This window comes from Salmo salar, chromosome ssa03 (genome assembly GCF_905237065.1).
Source record: "Salmo salar chromosome ssa03, Ssal_v3.1, whole genome shotgun sequence".
Classification (NCBI taxonomy): Eukaryota; Metazoa; Chordata; class Actinopteri; order Salmoniformes; family Salmonidae; genus Salmo; species Salmo salar.
In genome coordinates, this window is record NC_059444.1 from 74,077,413 (window position 1) to 74,100,672 (window position 23,260).

The 23,260-nt window shown below is 40.9% G+C and overlaps 1 protein-coding gene across 1 annotated transcript in view; it reads right to left on the reverse strand.

The window, feature by feature from the left end:
- LOC106600670 (transient receptor potential cation channel subfamily M member 4) overlaps positions 1-21,017 on the reverse strand; it is a 60,504-nt gene extending 39,487 nt beyond the window's left edge. The window contains exons 1-4 of the mRNA XM_014192188.2: positions 20,434-21,017; positions 7,617-7,678; positions 7,296-7,473; positions 6,380-6,560 (exon numbers count right to left, since the gene is read on the reverse strand). Of these exons, the coding sequence (XP_014047663.2) occupies positions 6,380-6,560; positions 7,296-7,473; positions 7,617-7,678; positions 20,434-20,541 (529 nt within the window). The 5' untranslated portion in view covers positions 20,542-21,017. The remainder of the gene's footprint in view (positions 1-6,379; positions 6,561-7,295; positions 7,474-7,616; positions 7,679-20,433) is intronic.
- Between the last annotated feature and the right edge of the window lie 2,243 nt (positions 21,018-23,260).

A 23,260-nucleotide genomic window follows, 5' to 3' on the forward strand; every position in this document is an offset into this window, starting at 1 on the left:
TATAATGTTTTGACAAAGTTTGTATCACAACTAAAGTGGCCAAATAACTCCTTAAAATTAAGCACATTAATCCACTTTACAAGGGGTGTAGAGCTTAACTGGCATACATAAGCACCGTGTGAGTTTCAAGTTTGTGGAAGATCATTTTCACGATAAAAATTCACCTTTATAATAAAAGCATTACATGCATAATTGCATTTGCAGTCACTTTTGATAATGGTGTTTTTCGCTAACAGAACATTCATGTTTATAGCCTACTGCCACGTGCGCATTGCTGCGCTTATAACGTGAAGAAATAGCCTAATAGTTTATCAACATTTTACGCTAAACGTTCTGATCTGTTGCGTCAGCCTCATTGCATAAAAAAAGTTTTTGTTGATGCTAATGGTTGTATTGATTTGGGATCTATCGCATTCCACAACTGTCCCAGACTATGTTTGGAATATTTATTTCTCACACAGAATAGGTCAACTTTTATACTATGCAGGATAGTAGATTGAAATAGGCTCGTGCTTTTGCTGTTCGTTAGGCCTACTCATCTCGTTTGCTGACGAAAACTAAATGTGGACAGTTCTTCCAATATCTTCAATATGCACCTCGGAATTGGATAAGGACACGCCCAGTTATGTCCCTGATGTGTCGGTCTTCACTTGTAGCCTGTGAGAAAGACCCGGTCACGTGATGGAGAGCCTCAGGGAGAAGGTCTACAAAAGGCATTGATTTTTTTTGGGGTGCATTATGGCCACACAAAGGGGCTGCCGCCGGGATATTCGAGGCATTATCAAGTGCTTCTCAAATTGTGAATGAGAGAATGACGAAGTGTGTAAAGCCTTCAAATCATCATTAGAGTCGCATCATGCAGCCTTGCAATGTATTAAAAATCTAAACATATAGCCCAACGTTTGTAGAACAACTAAAGTTACATTAATAACTCTAAATCAGTGGTTCCCAACCTTTTTCGGTTAATGTATGTAACTGAATTTTGCTCTGCTCGGGGTACCCCTGAAGTACCCCCTCATGTGCATTTTAACAGTAGGTCTATGGTCTCTTGAGTCTTCTCAATTACCCCCTGTGGATAGGCCAAGTGGTACCCCTGGTTGGGAACCACTGCTCTAAATTAAATCATATAGGAGTACCTATTTCTTTGTTAACCTCTACACAGAATAGCTGAATGTGTGCATTCCCTCAAATCGTTTGGATAAAATATCCTTTCTATTTTATTCAGCTTTGTTCAATTGCATTCTTCATACTATAAAATAATGGCATGGAATTCTAAGCAAATCTTGTCTGCTAAACTAACTAGTGTAGCCCACAGCCATATGGCATAGCCAGATCAGGAAAACTCAGACTAGACTACATTTTCTTCATATCATGTTTCTTTAGACCTGTCTAAAATAAATAATGGATTTATTGTGATGGTGTAGGCTATATTACATGGATTTATTAGACTTTTTAAAATGTATATGTTCCAAAGGTCTGCATCAGTGGCTTGTAGGAAGACAGGAGATGCTAAATGTGTTTATGTTAATTAATGATCAAATACCGTGAGACCGACAGTTATTTGCTTGACAATCACAGGCGGACAAAAGGTCTTGACCTCCACAGCCCTATTGGGGAGTATGAGTCCTGTAGGGGGAAAAGCTTTGAGCAGTTTGAGAGAGTCCAGTCCTTGAGGTGCATAACCTGATATCTCAAAGAAATACGGGTAATGTGCCTTTTCATGCGATGCAAAGAGATCTACGGATGCTTGTCTGCATTTCTTCTCGATTCCCTCCACTACTCGGAAATGGAGTTTCCAATATCTGTAAAGGGGATTCCCTCTGGACAATAAGTCCACTCCTACATTTAGTATGCCAAGGACATGAGTCGCGCATAAGGAAAGTTGATGAGTTTTGCTCCACAGAATAATTGCCTTTGCTAGGCTGTGAACAAGTGCAAACCTGGCAATTGACACTACTGCGTGCCAAGTAGTGTTGTCACAAAACCAGAATTCGACATAATTTGACTTTGATATCAGGTTTAGTACACCAAAACGATACCACGGCAAAAAAGGAAAATTAGCCAGACAAAGTGACAGAATGGCACTTGATCCAGACAGATCTTTTGAGGTCTATATTACATCATGTACATTTTTCAAAGATAGCCATGTATGCATTAATTAATCAATTATACCATCATATAATCCATTTGACTTTGTTTATTACAAGGTAACTAGATAACATAATGGCAATTGAATTTAATTGTAAATAGCTATTGATAAACTGGGTTAATTCAGATGTAGCCAAGGCCAATTCACAATTCTTTTTTTCTTTAACCTTAATTTAACTAGGCAAGCCAGTTAAGAACAAATGCTTATTTACAATGACAGCCTACACCGGCCAAACCCAGACAACACTGGGCCAATTGTGCACCGCCCTACGGGACTCCCAATCACGGCCGGTTATGATACAGCCTGGAATCAAACCAGGGTGACTGTAGTGACACCTCAAGCACTGAGATGCAGTACCTTAGACCGCTGCGCCACTTGGGAGCCTAATAAAGGTGAATGCATTTTCAATAGGAGTGTGTTCATGTATTGAGTTATTCAGCTTGTTTTGGCTGATTTCATGGGGTTACAGATGAAAAAGTATCTATTTCCTTTCCATTTGGGACTAATGTTATTGTGCTGATCAACAACATTTGCATTGAAGAAGCAATCTCTTCTTTTATAAAAGTGTGTGCTGTCTCTAAGACCTAATGACATCATTCACACACACAGTGAGAGAGATGGGAGGTGAGGGCATAGACATTAAAACCAGTAGATAGTGATAGCGTTGATGTCATCCACGTATTCCTATAGATAACTCCCGATGGCGCATGAAGCCGAAAGTATTTGAATTTGAAGCGCGCCATATTGCTGAATGGGGCTGAATGGCAACCAAAAACAAAATCGCTAACGATCATGGTGAAAGTGGCCATAACTAGCAAAGGATCATGGTCGATGTAGTCGATTTCATCCTGCCTGAGAGAGTCAACCCAACCAGGCAAACTCAGGCCTGCCAGCCTGTGATTGGTCTGTGTCAGCACGTGGTCCTGTGTGACGACAAATGTAGTGGTCAGAACGGATCACTATTTAATTAAATATCACGATTTGTAGTGAACTTTATAATAATTCACTGTGGGGACCAAACTTGATCATAATAAACACATTTTAGTGGCCAAAATGGCTTCAAAATGTTTTGTTTGTTTTTAATCGTAATTTACATAGGCTTTCGAGGGCAGACCAGGGCTTGCTACGCAGTAGCAGACCAGCACTTCAGAGCTCAGGACTTCACGCTCCAGACCAGACACTCGGGGCTAGGGAGAACAAGTGAAGGAATAGGTATTTTGTCAATGACTGTATGGTTTTTGGTGACAATCAGCTTTGAAATCAGCATACTTGCATTATGGTACTTAGTTATCACAAACAAAGTTCTAGAATAGTGAATTAACGTTAGTGTCACGACTTCCGCCGAAGTCGGCTCCTCTCCTTGTTCGGGCGGCGTTCGGCAGTCGACGTCACCAGTCTTCTAGCCATTGCCGCTCCACTGTTCATTGTTCCATTTGTTTTGTCTTGTTTCCCCGCACACCTGGTTTACATTCCCTAATCACACTACATATATATATATATTCCCTCTGTTCCCCCCATGTCTTTGTGTGGAATTGTTTTTGTTTTGTGTGACGCGCCAGGCTGGTTTTTCTCCGTGTACCGTGTTCACCCGTAGTATGTTTATTGTTAAACATTTTTTAATCATTGTGACTTTGTCGCGCTTTCACTTTTGCTTTTGGCTGGAGGTTTGTTTGACGCAGTTGCGTCCGTCTGTTGTTTGCTTCTGCCAAATAAAGTGTGCACCTGATCACAACTCTGCTCTCCTGCACCTGACTTCTACACCAGTAGCGCACAACCTGACAGTTAGCTTCAGTTGTAAGTTAGCAAGGAAAGTTAACCTACAAAGCTGGAAGCTACTGGTATCTTCTGGCATTGTAAAGTGTTGTAGCCTGTAATGGACATTGTTTTGCAAACAGTAATTAAAAGTTGAAACATTTTTACATGCCGTGCAGCATTATTGAAGTGTGTTAACGTCTGTGCAGCATGAGTGGGGAGCTAACATGATGCAGCCCAGACTCCCAGTGAGTGCAATGGTTCCTTGGGACAGGCTTGAGCTAGCAATGACTAAGTGGAGCAGGCACGATGCGTTTACCCTATAAGGGGACATCGGCAGCGCTGCTAGAGAGACTTGATCCTCTCTCAATCAGTAGATGACATGAGACATTTGACAGAATTACCAAAAGTTTAGAAAAATTCTAGTACCATGTTCTAGTATAAACAAAAAGTACAGAAGTTTCGGTATACCTTTCCAGAATGCCGTTGAAGGCAGGAGGTCTCATTGCAAACTGCAGTCTGTAGCCCTTGGTAACTGTGGATAGGATTCAAGGCTTGACGGCACATGCGTGCCAATTGTCTACTCTCTCGGCGAGTAGCCAACAGGGAGGCTGACTCTCACTCACCAGTGGTGCATTGTATTTTTGCTCTGTTTCCTTGGCAAGATGCCTGGTTGTGACAGGTGTTTTATTGAAAGAGAGTGTAGTGACACTGGGAACAGGTGACAATGCTTCGAATCAACTGGCAATTTGTCTTCCTGCCTCGGCTGAAAACGAACGAGTGGAGGGGAGAGCTGTGGCACGGAGGGCACCCGGGGGTAGAGTGATCTCCCTTGTGTGGAGAGTCTGTGCTCCACCCAAGAAGGAACAGTGCAGGGAACCGAATGCCTCGTTGACTGCCCCTCTCTTCCGCAGGGGACGTACCCATAAGTCTGACACCCCTTCTTCCTGGCAGGAGAACCAGAGGGGCGGGACTTGGACGTGGCTACAGGGGATGGCCGTTTGCCCCAGTGTCACATGCTGTGTTTCTGGGGGCTTCCCCATTCCCCACCTTGGTTAGTGGAGGGCTAGCCCGGATTGCCACAGTTCCCAGGTCTACAGGGCAGACAGAAGTTGAAAGCTTGACTTTCCTTCTTGCAGAGTTTGCACTTCTGCTGCATGTTGGCAACAGAAGGCCCAAACAGTACCTTAGGCACTACTAGAGTTTCAAGGAAGTCTTCTTTGCCCTTGTCAGACCGGTTGAGCCTCAAGGCTCTCTTTCCTACCACCGCAAGATTCATGGCAGCATTGGATGGCACCTCTAGAGGCACGGAGGTTGAGCTCTGTGATGGTATTGGGGTTGAGGTGGTAGGCCAGTGAAAGCTCAAATACCCAGGTCCTCCATGTCCTTGACCTCCATGTTGGAAAAATGCCTGGTTTGGACCCTGGAGGTAAAGGGATTGACACAGTAGCGCTTGGGTCCCGGCAAGTAGGCTGGGACAGCCGGGAGGAGCTGCGGTCACACTTTATTTGCATAGTCCGGATTTTCTACAGATGGTCAAACTATTGATAAGCAACTGCTTGCTACAGTTAGGGTTAGGTATAGAATACAGATTAGGGTAAGGGTTAAGTTTAAGGTTAGGATAAGGGCTAAAGTTAGGATTAGAGCTAGGATTAATAGATAATTAGTTGAAATGTTACTGATAGCCTGTAGAGCCTCTACAGATGGACTATCCAAATAAAGTGCTACCAGAGCTGCTTGCCTGGGACAGCACGAGAGGAGAGACGCCTCCCATCGTAAAAGTCCCCCTCTGCGTCTCAGTCACCCACGGGTTCGGCCCACTCAATGTCAAGTCTGGCCGCTGCCCATTTGCAGACATTGAGCAGCGAATATTTGTCGTCCACTATCGATGCCCGCTAAGGACGGAAGATGATCTGTCGGCTTACGCCTCATCTTCCATCTCCTCTTCCTCTCCTGCGTAGAGGAGTCTTATCCCGTCACCATAGGGCGGGAGGTCCTCCTCCCAATGGGGGTCATCAGGAAGCATTTAAGGAAAATGTCAATTTTCAGTGTACAAACTTAACATGATGAACAATTATGACATTTACTCAAACAGGTGGTCAAAAATAACTATCTGAAAGCCACGGCCCCGATAAGCCACACCTCTCCAATCTTCTAATAGGCTGCCACCTCTACAATATATTATTAAAAAGATTCAAATTGTACCCCTCCCATTACAAAAAGGTTCCAGTTTGAACCTTTACACTGGGGTTCCTCAAGAAACCTTTTTGAACTGGAAAGGTTCCCTCCGTGTGGCAATTTTTTGAATGCCTAAAGGTTCTTCCAGGTTCCTTTACTTCTAAGAGTGTATGAATTAATTATATTTTAAACAAATAGATGAAACAGAGTGGGCGTTGTCCTCAGCTGTGCTCTGACCAGCCTCAATCACAGCACACCATGGTATGTCTGTTTGTGTGTATGTGTGTGTGTGTGTCTCACCGGTTCTCTGTGCCGCCTTGACCAGCCCCTGTCTCAGCACCTCCCTGACCCAGGTCTTGACCTTCTCGCACCCCCCACCCCCCACAACAGAAACCACCAGGTTGGGGGAGGGCACCCCCCAGTGGGCCGTCATCAGACTGTACACGATCTGAGGTGGGGTGTCGCATGACAGACGCAAGAACTGACCAATAGGAAGAGAAAAGGAGAAGAGGATGGGGAAGGGTCAATGAGTATCGCCACACAAAGTTATGATGCTCAAGAGGCTACATAAAGTGCTGCTTGCTAGTTGCTTGTTTTGCCTATATGGTGTAGCTAATCGAAAGTGAAGAGATATCAGTACAGGTGAGAACATTCGGCCCACCATGGTTCCATAGAATGCCAGACAGACGTTCTGCAACATACAGCCCAACTACACCTGATGTAGATGAGCAAAAGACTGAAATGAACTACATTCACATATTTGTCATTTAGTGTCAATGAATGGCTATGTGACGTATTCATTTCATAACATATAGCATCATGAGATTAGCATGAACTCAATCTCTCAGTAGGATCATGTGGTAACATAGCTGAGTCAATTGATAGTTATGAGTTGACGGGCACTAAGCCAGCTACCTAATTTATGAATCAGCCAGTCACCATACTGACAGATATGCATGTGTGTGTCCTAATGTTATTTATACCTTAGTAATACCCTGGGCTGATTGATTGAGTGCGGGACACGGCTGAATAAACACACCGTCCTCCATGAGGTCATCAACAAGGGCCAGAGGCCAAACCCAAGACACCAGTGTTGTGTGTGTGAGTTAGTTTGCCCTTGCATGAGTGTGTGTGTGCTTGCATATGTGCAAGTGTATGCACGCACGTGTGTGCATATGTTGCTATGTGCATGCTCTTACATGTGTGTGTTACTCACATGGCTGTGTCTCCTGCCAGCCCCTGTGAATTCCAGCTCTCCGAAGGCGTCGGTGGGGTACTCTGAGGAGTGCTGGGAGCTGTCCCACTGGCTGACGATGGCGGCTCCGAAATAGTCTCCCGTAGCGTTGGAGCCGTGAGTCTCCCGCATGCCCCCACACTGACACAATGCCCCATTGCTGACAGGGAGAGAGACACACACACAAAACACACACACACACACACACACACATTTGCATAGACCAGACACATTTTGCATTGTAACTGTAACTATATTGTGTCAGATAAAGGGACAACTCAGTGACCCAGAGAGAGGCTGTACCTTAAAGAGTCCTCTACGAATGTGGTGCATACTCTCTTCCTGATGATGTTGGGGATCCAGCTCTGGGAGAGAAAGAGTTGATTAAGAGTAAACTATCTCGGCTACAGATGTTGAATTTTTTGTGAAACCGGATGTATAGTAGCAATTAGCAAAAAGCCAAGTCATCATATACATTGTACGAAAGTGTGTGTGTTTGTGTGTGGACTACATGGACATGTTATTGTGCAAAGGATGCTAAGGATTAGCATAATACAAAAATCCCCATTAAAATCTGTCGGTTTAAGCTATGTCACACCTCCGCATCTGCGGTGAAAAGTGACAGCGCTATTGCGGTGTTTGTCTGACCATGAGACTTCCTGAAAATCGGTCTTCACACAAAATCGTCTGTAGCAACCCCTCTATGGAAAGATGAGACTCTCACGAGCACGATGTGCTCTGTTCTACGACCCACAAGCGTCTTGGGACTCATCTGAAGTCGGTACAGCCGATCTGCCAACTTCTGTCTGTAGCGTCTGAACGGTCTGGGCTACACATTAATATGTGGAAAGGTGAGACTCATCTGAATGCCCCCTAGTACCAGTTGATGAAAATGAATGGAAGTACTGTATATAATGGGACTGTTTAGTGCCAAAAATAAGGGCTTAAATACATGTTAAAAAAAATGTTTCCTGATCTTATAAATGTATATCTATCAGATAAGACAGACACTTCAGAACAAACTTCCTTTAGATTTTTTTGGGGGATATCTGTTGTTCCATGTAGTAAATCTGTTATTCAATGCGTTTGCATGGGCTAATATCAGTAAGGACAAAAATAGATATCTTTTTACCAAGGTTCCTAACCCTGACTGTCATTCTGAATGCAGGTTGCGGGTAAATAAAAATTCCCAACTCGATAAAAAAATAACTAACTAAAAGCCACGCCCCACTAAGCCACGACTCCAATACAACAAGGCCCTGCATTACAATATTTAAATAATGTCACTAAGATAGCACAAGTGGATTCGTCATTGTACACAGCATATTCTCCAGTGCTGAATCAACACAGTGTTATATTTCAGCAATAAGGCCCGAGGAGGTGTGGTATATATGTCCAATATACCACGACTAAGGACTGCTCTAAACACGACGCAACAAGGAGTGCCTGGATACAGCCCTTAGCCGTGGTATATTGGCAATTCACCACAAACCTCCAAGGTGCCTTATTGCGATTATAAACTAGTTACCAACACAATTAGAACAGTAAACAAGTAATTGTGTGTCATACCCATGGTATATTGTCTGATTTAGCACGGCTTTCAGACAAATCAGCATCAAGGATCCAAACTACCCGGTTTATAACACTGTTCCATTGTCTATAATATGGGTCCACACTTTTCAGTGTTAAATTAAAGGTTGAGTAAGTTAGAAAATTGGATACATTTGTGGACAAAATTCTATGTCAATAGTATATGAGTAAATACCATAATGCAGTTATTTTGTTTGATACGTCTCTTCTTAGCTTGAATCGTATTTTTTCAGCGCTAGCTGTTTGGTCCGAACACATTAACAAATCATAGGATTTTATCATAGGAAATTAACACCTGTAATAAAGTAGCCTCTGCTTCCAGGCCTCAGCACATTGTTCTCAAGAGTCTGGGGAAGTTCATATTGGAACGGTAGGTATGAGTGGAAAGCTGATTACCAGCGGCTGCTGGCTAAATTGGCTGTGAGAAACACAAATTATCCATATTAAGATAATTTACGGTGCTAGCATTGTTGGCATACTATATATTGTTTAGAATACATTTTGTATATCATTTGCTTGAAAATGACACTACCCCAAGTGGGCACCAGTGAAATTGATTGGCTTTTCGTTTCGACTCTCCGCCTTTGTTCATAGCCATTGTCACGACTTCCACCGAAGGTGGCTCCTCTCCCTGTTCGGGCGGTGCTCAGCGGGGAGGGTTTGGCCAGGGTAGGCCATCATTGTAAAATTTTACTGACTTGCCTAGTTAAATAAAGGTTAAATAAAAATTTAAAAAGGCCTGCATTGACTCTTTTTTTGCACTAACTCTATGCACACACACGGAACACTGCCCACAAACTTACACTGACATCCCAACACACATACATCCAAACACTTTCACACTCACCACATACGGTGCTGTTACTGTCTATTATCTATCCTGTTGCCTAGTCACTTTACACCAACCTATATGTACAGTTGAAGTCGGAAGTTTAAATACACTTAGGTTGGAGTCATTAAAAAAACGTGTTTTTCAACCACTCCACAAATTTCTTGTTAACAAACTATAGTTTTGGCAAGTCGGTTAGGACATCTACTTTTGTGCATGACAAGTAATTTCTCCAACAATTGTTTACAGACAGATTATTTCACTTATAATTCACTGTATCACAATTCCAGTGGGCAAGAAGTTAACGTATACTAAGTTGACTGTGCCTTTAATAAACAGCTTGGAAAATTCCAGAAAATGATGTCATGGCTTTAGTGCCTCTTTGTTTGACATCATGGGAAAATCAAAAGAAATCAGCCAAGACCTCAGAAAAAAATGATAGACCTCCACGAATCTGGTTCATCCTTGGGAGCAATTTCCAAACACCTGAAGGTACCACGCTCATCTGTACAAACAATAGTACGCAAGTATAAACACCATGGGACCACGCAGCCGTCATACTGCTCAGGAAGGAGAAGCGTTCTGTCTCCTAGAGATTAATGTACTTTGGTGCGAAAAGTGCAAATCAATCCCAGAACAACAACAAAGGACCTTGTGAAGATGCTGGAGGAAACAGGAACAAAAGTATCTATATCCACAGTAAAACAAGTCCTACATCGATATAACCTGAAAGGCCGCTCAGCAAGGAAGAAGCCCCTGCTCCGAAACCAACATAAAAAAGTGCACATGGGGACAAAGATCATCATTTTGGGAGAAATGTCATCTGGTCTGATGAAACAAAAATAGAACTGTTTGGCCATAATGACCATCGTTATGTTTGGAGGAAAAAGGGGGAGGCTTGCAAGCCAAAGAACACCATCCCAACCGTGAAGCACGGGGGTGGCAGCATCATGTTGTGGGGGTGCTTTGCTGCAGGAGGGACTGGTGCACTTCACAAAATAGATGGCATCAGGAGAAAGGAAAATGATGTGTATATATTGAAGCAACATCTCAAGACATCAGTCAGGAAGTTAAAGCTTGGTCGCAAATGAGTCTTCCAAATGGACAATGACCCCAAGCATACTTCCAAAGTTGTGGCAAAATGGCTTAAGGACAACAAAGTCAAGGTATTGGAGTGGCCATCACAAAGCCCTAACCTCAATCCTATAGAAAATATGTGGGCAGAACTGAAAAAGTGTGTGCAAGCAAGGAGGCCTACAAACCCGACTCAGTTACACCAGCTCTATCTGGAGGAATGGGCCAAAATTCACCCAATGTTTTGTGGGAAGCTTGTGGAAGCCTACCCAAAACGTTTGACCCAAGTTAAACAATTTAAAGGCAATGCTACCAAATACTAATTGAGTGTATGTAAACTTCTGACCCACTGGGAATGTGATGAAAAAAATTAAAGCTGAAATAAATAATCCTCTAATATTATTCTGACATTTCACATTCTTAAAATAAAAGTGGTGATCCTAACTAACCTAAAACAGGGAATTTTTACTGGGATTAAATGTTAGGAATTGTGGAAAACTGAGTTTAAATGTATTTGGATAAGGTGTATGTAAACTTCCAACTTCAACTGTACATTCTGTAGCTACCTCAGTTACCTTGTACCCCTGCACATCGACTCAGTACTGGTACTTCTTGTATATAGCCAAGTTACTGTTATTCTTTATTGTTATTCTTTATTCACTGTGTATTTATTCCTAGTGTCATTATTTCTATTTGCATTGTTGGAAAATGACCCGTAAGTAAGCATTATTTCAATATTGTTTATGAAGCATGTGTCAAATAAACTTTGATTTGATTTGATTTGTTGGGAGTGGCAAACAGCTTGGATACACTCCACCTTCTTTCAGCCTCTTACTGACAAGAAGTTACACAGGCTTTATTACCGAAGAGGTGAAAGTGTGGTAGGGACTAATAATAAAAGGTACTATCTTGTCCCCTAAGGTGCACTATTGGCTGTTTTGCGGTCACACTGCAAACTTACAATTATGTAGGGGAGAGTTGGGTAAGTTGAGCCATTTTTTACAATCAGCATCACTATGTCAAGAGAAATATAGTATTCTTTATAAAAAAGACACTATCTACATTAATTTCCGGATGTTGTGTATCCCTGGAAATAATCACAATTGATGTAAACATAACAGTTTTGAAAACATAGCTTGTCAAAAGTAGTCTCTTAAAAAAAATGACCTCAGCTATGGGGTAAGTTGAGCATAGAGAAAAGGGTAAGTTGAGCCACCTTGGGGTAAGTGGGTGATGGTGTTCTGTGACAGTGGGTGATGGTGTTTTGTGACAGTGGGTGATGGTGTTCTGTGACAGTGGGTGATGGTGCTGGTCGGTCAAAGTTTAATTAATGGATTGGGGGTGTGATATATTGTGTATCTAAAAAGCATGCCTATATTCATATATAGATCTCTCTTTTCAATATCACTTATCCTTCCATTTCTTGAGCAGTTGTCTGGGACAGGGATGTTGTTTTGATGTGCCAATTTGTAGGCAAGTTCTCTCCATAAAACTAGTCTGCGTGATTCTTGACATGTTTATCAAGCTCAGACTCCATGTCATCAGATAAGACCTTGTGTGCCTCTGCTACTCTATCATAGCTCTCTTTCACACAGGTACATGGTGCTTTTCTTTTTTGTCAATGTACCATTCAGTCTATTTTTTCCATCTCTTGCTGCTGCTGAATGGACTTCTTCCCTTCTCTCAATTCCTTGGGGGGCTAAACGTGCTGGTTTTACATTTGTATACACTGGGCATGACGATGTCTGCTCTTTAACAATAGTTTAAATACATGATACATTGCATAAAACTGACAAAATGTTAGAATTTGTATGGTCTATGGTGGCCATTGGCTCAACTTAACCAATGGACATTGGCTCAACTTTCGTCAAGGCAAACATATTGACTATATTAGCCCATACATGATACACTTTCATGATAGGTTTATGATCTCACATTGTAGCTTGATTTACAATTTTTAAAAATTCTTCATTTGGTTTAGATACAAACATCATTAAACCTATAACACAATATATTAACTTAACTATGATAATCTGCTTTTTGCACCCAACTTGCTCACCACTTTTTCCACGTTGTTTCTTCCTTCAAATACTCCATGGAATGATTTCATATTTGGTGTATGGACGGTTTCCCAGAAACAAGGGGTGGCTCAACTAACTATTTGGGTCAACTTACCCTACTCTCTCCTACCTATAATTAATGGTACAGTGGGCATACCTTACAGGGTACCACTACAGTGACAAGCATTTGTACCCCTTTAAGTATAATGTGCAACCTTTTTTTCTGAGACTGTGGGATACTGTAAGTGTTAAGTAAACAAACTGTAGACCAATCTAACTGGTAGAACCTGACTAGCAATAGCTGCTGAAAGGGGATAACAACTATTGTGTAGCTTGTGAGCGTCATAGAGCAAAACATGTTACACGTGTTCATGAGAGTCTCAGCTTTTTCATAGATAGCTACAAACTATTAAAAGCGCAAACCATTCTTACTCTACAGGCGTTTTTGTAAAAAAAGACCCTGCCCGGGGCCCCTTCTGGGTCCGCCCTTGTCTCACAAAAACTGCTCTAGCTCAGCCCCTTTCAATAACACATAATGGTTGTTACCAACTGATGTAGAATAAATAGACAAATCCAAATGGTACAACCCAGCAGTATGTAGCTTAAATACACAATGTTTAAAAGGGGTTAGAAGCCCTAAATCACGCCGGCCTTAAGGCATGGCTGAGTTATCGATAAATCAGGAAGTCCAATTTTACGTGTCCATTTAAATCCTTTGTAAATCCACTCCAATGGCCTGTCAACTTGAAACATTTTAGGGTCATCAAAAACATTACCATGTCATAGCATATGTTTGGCATTGATATTATAAAAAAGGAGGAAGCTTAACAACTCACTTTTTTGACTACGAAACACTGTTTAAAATAATCATAAAAATCTTCTTCTCTTGGCCTAAGAGTCAGATTCACTCCAAATGTGTTCTTTAGACTCATCACAATAGTTCCTAATTGATGCATTTAAAGATGACCACACTATACCAGTAGATGCTTATTAGCACATACGCTAATATGCAAAAAAATACTTCTCACGAACTATAGGACTAAATGACACCAAATTTGGAATGTAGGCCCTTGGTATGTCTTAAATTAGCTTTTCTCAAACTAAGGGATTGTCCATTTAAACCACTGTAAATCCACTCCACAGTGGCCTATCAACTTGTCTCATCACTATTATGGCCAGTACCTAAGATGAACCACAATGAATTTGCTATTGACATAAAAATAAACTATTAACTACTAAATCGTATATGTAACGCTAATACTCAAAATCATCTGCAATCATCTTCTCATTAACCATAAGTCAGATTGACTCCAAATTTTGTATTTAGACTATTACATCAGTCTAATGGTTTTGAGAAGAAAAAAAACATACATTTTCTTCTCATGAATGATAAATCATATTAACTCAATGAATTTGAGAATGATTAGTTGCTGCATTTTAAGTGGGCCACGCTACACCACTAGATGACACCAGGGATATAAGAACTGAACCGAACAACATGGGGCCATGAAATTTGGTATGTAAACCTTATGTATATGTCCTTAGAAGCTGTGTGGATATAAAGTCACTGCAACCTTTGATGGCTGCACTATGGATGTCATTAGTATCCTATGGTGCCACTTAATTTTTTATTTAACTAGGCAAGTCAGTTAAGAACACATTCTTATTTTCAATGACAGCCTAGGAACAGTGGGTTAACTGTCTTGTTCAGGGGCAGAACTACAGATTTTTACCTTGTCGGCTCGGGGATTCGATCTTGCAACCTTCCAGTTACTAGTCCAACACTCTAACCACTAGCCTACCTGCTGCCACTGGTGCCAGAGCAATGACTATTGTCTAATGCAAAAAATATATATAAAATATGGGCAAGCCAAAATAAATATTGTGATTAGTATATCTGTATAAATCACATAATAGGGCAACAATGTTGTATGAACATAGTGAAAAGTGGATCTATTATTCAGGAATATTAGAAACCCGGAAGTCTGCGTATTACAGCTGTGAGATTGTATTGACGTATTTTGGAACGCTGATGTGGAGTGTATCAACTGAGATTTAAATCATTTACACACAAATATTGAATTCCTGGACTTTATTTTGTCAATGATGACCACAATATAGCTATATACACACTAATGCTGAAAATATTTCACAAATCTTAACGTAAACCATTAGTCAAATTGACCCCAGAATTGGTATATAAACTCATTACATTAACTAATGACTAAGAATGTCATTAAAAAATAACCAACCTACCACATTTCACTAAACTTCACTTGCATCATCCTTGTGGTATTGAGATAAACATGGTAATGATTTCACATGATAGTTCCTACATGATAGAGTGCTTGCTTTGATAACCAACTGATACTGTCCTTTCGATCATCCTGTGAACCTTGTTGTAGAGGACTTATGGACTTAAATCATTGTGCAACATCATGGGTAAGTTCTGGCCATTGTCTTTCAGCTCGAAAAATAGGATTTCTACTGCTGTGAGCGTTTCAATTCTGCCTGTTCAATGTATTTCCATCACATTTTCAAACTGTAGGCTACTGATGGTTTTGTCATAAAAACTGTTGTGTTAATTAGCAAATTATTAGATTATTATGGACAAGAGCAAGATTATTTATATTTGTCAAATGGCTGCCAATCATCGATCATCATGTCTCCTGTGAAGTTCATCATAACTTATTTCCTCTGTAGCATAATAAACCGCATGCTTTTCCGAGTTGTAGTGGGAGGACCACATAACATACCATCATGTAACTCCAAGTTTCCTTTAACATCATTCATTTTACCGGCAAAAAGATCCCACCATGTGGAATGAACAAATTGTCTGTCGACATTTATGAAATGATCTCCTGTTTCTATCATCTTGTTCTTGGCTGTTTTTATGCTTCATATCATTTATCTGCATGGGTTAATCGTCTTGGTAGCCAACTTGATTCTTCTTGCATGTCCTACTGAGGTGAAAAAGCATTGGATTGGTGTAAACATGGGCGAGAGAGAGTTTCCTTCCACCAGTCTTAGCATTATTATTTTTGAATCCAAGTCACATTGAGTTTGACTTCACATTTAAAGGGCCAATCAGCAGTTGAAACAAAAACAAAGCATTATACCCTTCTAAAATAAGCTTGGTGCACATAAATTGTCATTTTTCGCTTACATTTTCAAGTATAAAATTACATTTGTTTTCATTGCTTTTTAATAACAAATGTGCCCAATCTGGTCTTGGCACATGTGGTCCAGACAACAGTTCACAGATAAAGTGCCGATAGGCTAGCCTACATGATGAGATCATAATGCATAAAATAAGAATATTTGTATTTGTCAAATGGCAGCCAAGCAACATGCCACCAGGGGTCTATTTATAGTCCCCAGGTCCAGAACAAATTCAAGGAAACTCACAGTATTATACAGAGCCATTAGTGCATGGAACTCCCTTCCATCTTATATAGCACAAGTGACCAGCAAACCTGGTTTCCAAAAACAAATAAAGCAACACCTCACGGCACAACACCTCTCCCCCATGTGACCTACTTGTTGTGTGTATGTAGTAACATGTGTAACTGATAGATGCACACACACACTACATGTTAATGTTTTTAAATGTATGTAAATTGTAAAGTCTTTGTCTGTAATGTATTTCTTGTTATATGTCGAACCCCAGTAAGATTAGCTGTTGCCATTGGCTAATGGGGACCCTAATAAATCAAAGCATCGATCATCATGTCACCAGAATTAGACCCTGGATATTTATTGGAAAAGAGCACCAAGCTCATCACTGTGCACTTTCACCACTCTGAAGTTCATCATAACATTATCTGTAGGGTAATAAATTGCATCCAAGTCATAGGAGGACAACACATATAATCATGTGAATCCAAGTTTACTTCAATATAATGCTTTTATATCAGTATTTGCACATAAATGCATTTTCCATCGCCATTTCATGCGGATTAATTTTAGACACAAAAATATTTCACCATGTGGAACGAACAAATTGTCACATTTATATAATTATACTCCCACTTCCTGTTTCCATCACAGCTGTAGTGATTTTCTATTCGGTATGACAATAGTCCCATAGAAACTGTGGATGGAAACGTGGTCTTTGTCTCTATTTGCTCTCTCTTGAACAGAGTTTTGTCCAGTCTTATGTTTCCTTTGTTTCTATTTCTCGGGAACAATGAATGTAATGCATAGTACTACCATATCAGCATGTGGGCTATCATGCCTTATCTTTTGTGACTGACACAAATTGTGTAATTTAAATTCTCAAGTTTAGTTTATGAGAGGCTGCATACATATACAGAACTTATGGGCCAATTGTCACACAGTTTTGCTTTTTCACTCCTTTCAAATAGGGGTAGAAAAACCTTTCAGCTTTTGTATGTCAAGAGAACAGAGGACATTAAAAGTCATGTTTTTTTATAAACTACTTTGTGGGACAGTTGGCAGCTGCTATACAACTTAAATTAGTCGTATGTCTAACCTATCATCCTATCAGTTCATGCATGAAAAGATGGACTAGCCTGCCCTGGTGATTCGAGACGCGCTTGTCACAACAGAGTTATGTTTTTACAACAACGCAGACATTATCCCGTCATTCCCACTCAAAAAACGGTTAAACGTCGACAAAAATATGCAATAAAGTCATAAAGAAACTTGTTAGAAGGTATGAACAAAACAGCAAGCCTACAGTAGTATGCCTTGCCTACATTGATGAGTAAGTAACTGTCACAAGGATTGAGAATTCAGCTATTCTTGTCTCCCTGTCACCACATAGGAATAATGTGCCATTTACGATCAATTTGCAGTTGTGCAGATTTATTAAAACAATATTTGCCAAACGCAATAGCTTTATACTATAGAGCCTTGAGGAGGTAGATTTTTGCCAATGAATGTAAAGCTACTGGCATTGATGAATGTAAAGCTACTGGCATTGATGAATGTAAAGCTACTGGCATTGATGAATGTAAAGCTACTGGCATTGATGAATGTAGGCTATATCAAGATTAGGGTACAAAAGGTTAGGTGGAACTGTAAGATCAAGATTAAGATACAAGTTTACTGGTTCTGTAAGCACTTAAGCCTACTGAATTTCAGCAACAGAAAAGAGAGCAATTGGTTAAATAAAGAAATACCAGGAAATGGAAAGGAATGACATAGGCTACTGCAATTTTACATCTAAATTGATTTTTATTTTGTGATAAACGTTATTCTATAATAAAAAGTCAGTTAATACTATACTTTCTGCATTCAGTGAAATATTTAACACAGAAACAGAAAACACTTTCTGCATATGCTGTAGTAGGCTACCATTCACACACAATTTTGGCTTGCCAATACCCAAAGAAGAACAAAAAGAACACCTTATGGCACAACGGGGACTGATGAGACATTTTTATGCATTTTGTATTTTTTTATTAAAAATATTTTTCACCTATTATATTTCGCATTTGTATTACATAGCCTATGTGATATGTGGTTGGGATACAACTGTGATATGTGGTTGTCTCGCCTAGCTATCTTAAGAAGAATGCACTAACTGTTGGTCGCTCTGGATGGGAGTCTGCTGAATGACTCAATTATAAATGTACACTACATGACCAAAAGTATGTGGACACCTGCTTGTCGAACATCTCATTCCAAAGTCATGTGCATCCATATGGAGTTGGCCCCCCCTTTGCTGCTATAACAGCCTACACTCTTCTAGGAAGGCTTTCCACTAGATGCTGGAACATTGCTGCGGAGACTTGATTTCATTCAGCCACAAGAGCCAGGTCGGGCACTGATGTTGGGCGATTAGGCCTGGCTCACAGTCGGCGTTCCAATTCATCACAAAGGTGTTCGATGGGATTGAGATCAGGGCTCTGTGCAGGCCAGTCAAGTTCTTCCACAGCATCCCGAGTGGAGCAGTGGCCCAAGGCTGTGCCACTAGACATCCTGGTTCGAGTCCAGGCTCTGCTGCAGCTGGCCGCGACCGGGAGACCCATGGGGTGGTGCACATTTGGCCCAGCGTTGTCCATAAGGGGAGGGTTTGGCTGGCAGGAATGTCCTTGTCCCATCACGCTCTAGCGACTCCTGTGGCGGGCCGGGTGCATGCACGCTGACACGGTTGCCAAGTGTACGTGTTTCCTCTGACACATTGGTGTGGCTGGCTTCTGGGTTAAGCAGGCATTGTGTCAAGAAGCAGTGAGGCTTGGTTGGGTTTCGGAGGACACACAGCTCTCGACCTTCGCTCTCCTGAGTCCGTACGGGAGTTGCAGCAATGAACCAAGACTGTAACTACCAATTGGATACCACAAAAATTGGGGGAGAAATAAATAAAAGTTCCTCCACACCAATCTCGACAAACCATTTCTGTATGGATCTCGCTTTGTGCACGGGGCATTGTCATGCTGAAACAGGAAAGGGCCTTCCCCAAACTGTACTATAGAATGTCAATGTATGCTGTAAGATTTCCCTTCACTGGAACTAAGGGGCCTAGCAAGAACCATGAAAAACAGCCCCAGATCATTATTCCTCCTCCACCAAACTTTACAGTTGACACTATGCAGTCGGGCAGGTAGCGTTCTCCTGGCATCCACCAAAACGCGTTTCCAGAGTCCAATGGCGGCGAGCTTTACATTGCGCATGGAGCATGGTTAGGCTTGTGTGTGGCTAATAGGCCATGGAAAGTGATTTCATGAAGCTCCCCACAAAACAGTTATTGTGCTGACTTTCCTTCCAGAGGCCGTTTGGAACTCGGTAGTGAGTGTTGCAACCAAGAACAGACAATTTTTATGCGCTTCAGCACTCGGCAATCCCATTCTGTGAGCTTTTTTATTTATTTATTTATTTATATTTTATTTGTTTTACTTTCATTTAACTAGGCAAGTCAGTTAAGTACAAATTCTAATTTACAATGACGGCCTACCAAAAGGCCTCCTGAGGGGACGGGGCCTGGGATAAAAAATAAAAAATGAATACAATATAAATATAGGACAAAACACACATCACAACATGAGAGACAACAGAACACTAGTAAAGAGAAACCTAAGACAACAACATAGCAAGGCAGCAACACATGACAACACAACATGGTACAAACATTATTGGGCTTGTGTGGCCTACCACTTCGTAGCTGAGCAGTTGTTACCCCTAGACATTTCCACGTCACAATAACAGCAATTACAGTTCAACTGGGCAGCTCTGGCAGGGCAGAAATTTTACGAACTGACTTGTTGGAAAGGTGCAGCATTGAAAGTCACTGAGCTCTTCAGTAAAGCCATTCTACTGCCAATGTGGCTAGGGAGATTGCATGGCTGTGTGCTCGATTTTATACACCTGGCTGAAATAGCCGAATGCACTCATTTGAAGCGGTGTCCACATACTGTTGTATATATATAGTGTATATTTATGTATATTTTGTATTTGATATGCTGTTTTGTTCACTTTTTGGTCCACAGGAAGAGTACCGCTGCCTCAAAAGCAGCTAATTTGGGATAAAATAATGCTAAAAAGACACGGGTTATTTAATGTACGAAATTACGTGACACGTGTTTGGAATAGTAAACCAAACCTGATCTTTGTCGGATGTTCTTCTTCCCGTTCTCCCGTCGCCTCCTTCATGCTCTTTATCCGTCATTACACACTCTTGCCCCCTCCCTCTCGCCTCTTCTCCGGTCATGTCTAGATGGATTACAGCTTTTGTCAAATTGACGTCAAAGTACTTTTTTGTGCATTTTAGCTAAACCTAACCCTTCTCCTAAATGCTATGAAAAGTACATTTTTACAAAAGCTGTATCCCTCCTAGACAAAACCCTCTTCACCGGCAAGGGGCTAAAAAAAATCTCGAAAAGGTCCGACGCCAGGACAGTAACAGTTAAAACCCAATTTTTAAATTTGAAGTTGACTGCTGAAATTGCACCGCATATAGAGCTAGAGCTGCGCTCCCCCACAACCACGGAGCTTCCTAAATACGTTTACAGAGCTCGATGTAGCTGTGTGTAGGCCTATGTAACCAAGCCCACGACAGGTATGTTGCAGACACGGCGTAGAGATGGGATGATATAGAGTGGGAGGAGACCAAATGGTAAATTAATATTTAGGAAGTCCACCATTCTCAAACCAACGGAATCACTCAACAAACAAACCACGGGATGCTTCAGAGGGGAGAACGGCTCATAATAATTACCAGAATGGAGCAAATGGAATGGCGTCATACACCTGGAAGTCATGTGTTTAATGTATTTGATAGCATTCCACTATCGCCGCTCCAGTCGTTACCACGACCCAGTGCCACCAACCTCCTGTGAAACAATAGCAAAATATGTTGATAATGAAGTTTCACATGACCTTCCCCTTGTACTGTAAAATAAATTGCACCCCCCATATAATTGATTTAAAATTATGTTTACGACCAGAGTAAACAATAACTAGCGACCCTGCTTATAGACGTGCATATCGACTTTGCCACTTCAGCATGCTTTTGTGGCACAGTCGATGTCACGCAGGGCTACCGGCCAGAAGGTGGGGGTTTCACCGACCTCCATGGGCGAGCTCACTCTCGCTGCCTGTTTCATTACACTACGATGTATTACACTACGACACTACGGCTGCAGACAATGATCAGCTAGGGGGAAATCAGATTTTCAACATTTTGATGCCATATTATTTTGATTTTTTTATTTAACATTTTTTTAACTAGGCAAGTCAGTTAAGAACAAATTCTTATTTACAATGACGGCCTATTTATAATTATATAAAATATATGCAACACATTTTCCCCCAACAACTTTCTGTGCCAATGGCAACCAATAAACAAAGTATTACAGACTTCGGCCACTTCAGTATCATGGTTTGCTTTTTCAACACCACAACAAATAGACTATGTCAATTTCGACAAACAGAAAGTACTTCCTCCCCTACCTTGTAGGCCTACGCAGTATCGAGTCCTTGCCTTGACAATCTTTGAATGTTATTCAACTTTTTGTTTTTTTGTAACAGATGTCTCTTTCCATTCATCAAATGGCCGTTGCACAGTTTGGATTGATTGATAATTGTGTCAGGTAAAAAAATACGTATACAGTATACACAAAGTACAAAGATTGTTGTGACGGGGATTGCACAATAAAGTCGGGAACTTATTTCCATTGTGGTCCCTGCTTTTTCTGTACATAAATACATATATAATTACATAGATACAAACAAATTACAGAGGTACAGACCAAAACATGCTCGACCTCAAGTTGACTATGAGGGGGGAGTTTAAGAACAATTCTTACAAGCTTGTTTTGTCTGGCCTGTAGCTTATTCTTTACATATTTGGGGCTGCTGGTGAACCATGATCTTCAGGCATAATGAAAGTGACACTGGACCAACACATTAGCCAGTCTTTAATTGGTATGACCAGTCTGTAATAGGTATGACCAGTCTGTAATAGGTATGAAGGTGTCTGGTCAGAGTTCCTGACATATCCTACTGGTCTTATTCTGTCATTTCTGTTATTTTTTCTATTTTTTCTTGTATTTTTCCTGTGGCGTTATCGAAATTGTATTCTTATTTAGACTTGAAATATTTGCTCTGTACAACCAAAATGTACCTTAACATGTGAATGTAATTACGGCCTTTGTAAAGACAGCAAAGATATATTTTGTATGTTTAGTACATGTTCTTTATATGCTCTTGCAGCGTTGGCTCTTGAATAAAAATGTATGAAAGAAAGGTATGTGTGGAAATACGTAGTGCACATAAAGTTAACTTCTGCTGTTAAATTCCCATGCACCGAATAAAAAACAACAAGTTAAATGGGTTTCCATCGCATTTTTAACTTTAGGCCTACTGATGGTTTTGCCACACAAAAGAATGTTGCATAGGTATAGTGAATGTGGCCACTCTCGTACTGGCACCTGTGCTCTAGCCAACAGCTCACATACAGAGTGGGTATAGCCAACATGATGAGATTATTATGGACAAAATTGCAAGATTATTTTTATTTATCAAACGGCACCAAACATCGATCATCATGTCACCAGAATAAGACCCTCGATATTTATTGAAAGGAGCATTAAACTCATCGGCATTTACTTTCACCACCACCCTGTGAAAGTCATCATAAATGATTTAATCTGTAGCCTAATAAACTGCATGCTCTCCCATGATGTCGTGACACTCTTTACTCGCATAAAAAAGTTGGATGGAAACCTGGTTAGTGTTAAACCATTTTGAGGAGGCTGGAATTATATTTTTAGGTTATATTAAAGTGTTAGGTTCTATGTGCACGAGGAATAGACCCTTGGATTGGAGAGGAGGCAGAGCGCGCATTAAGCGTTCCTGAATAACTGGACCTACCAGGAAGAATGCTGATCTGCAACAGACAGCGCGTCTCAGTATCAAAAGTAAAAATA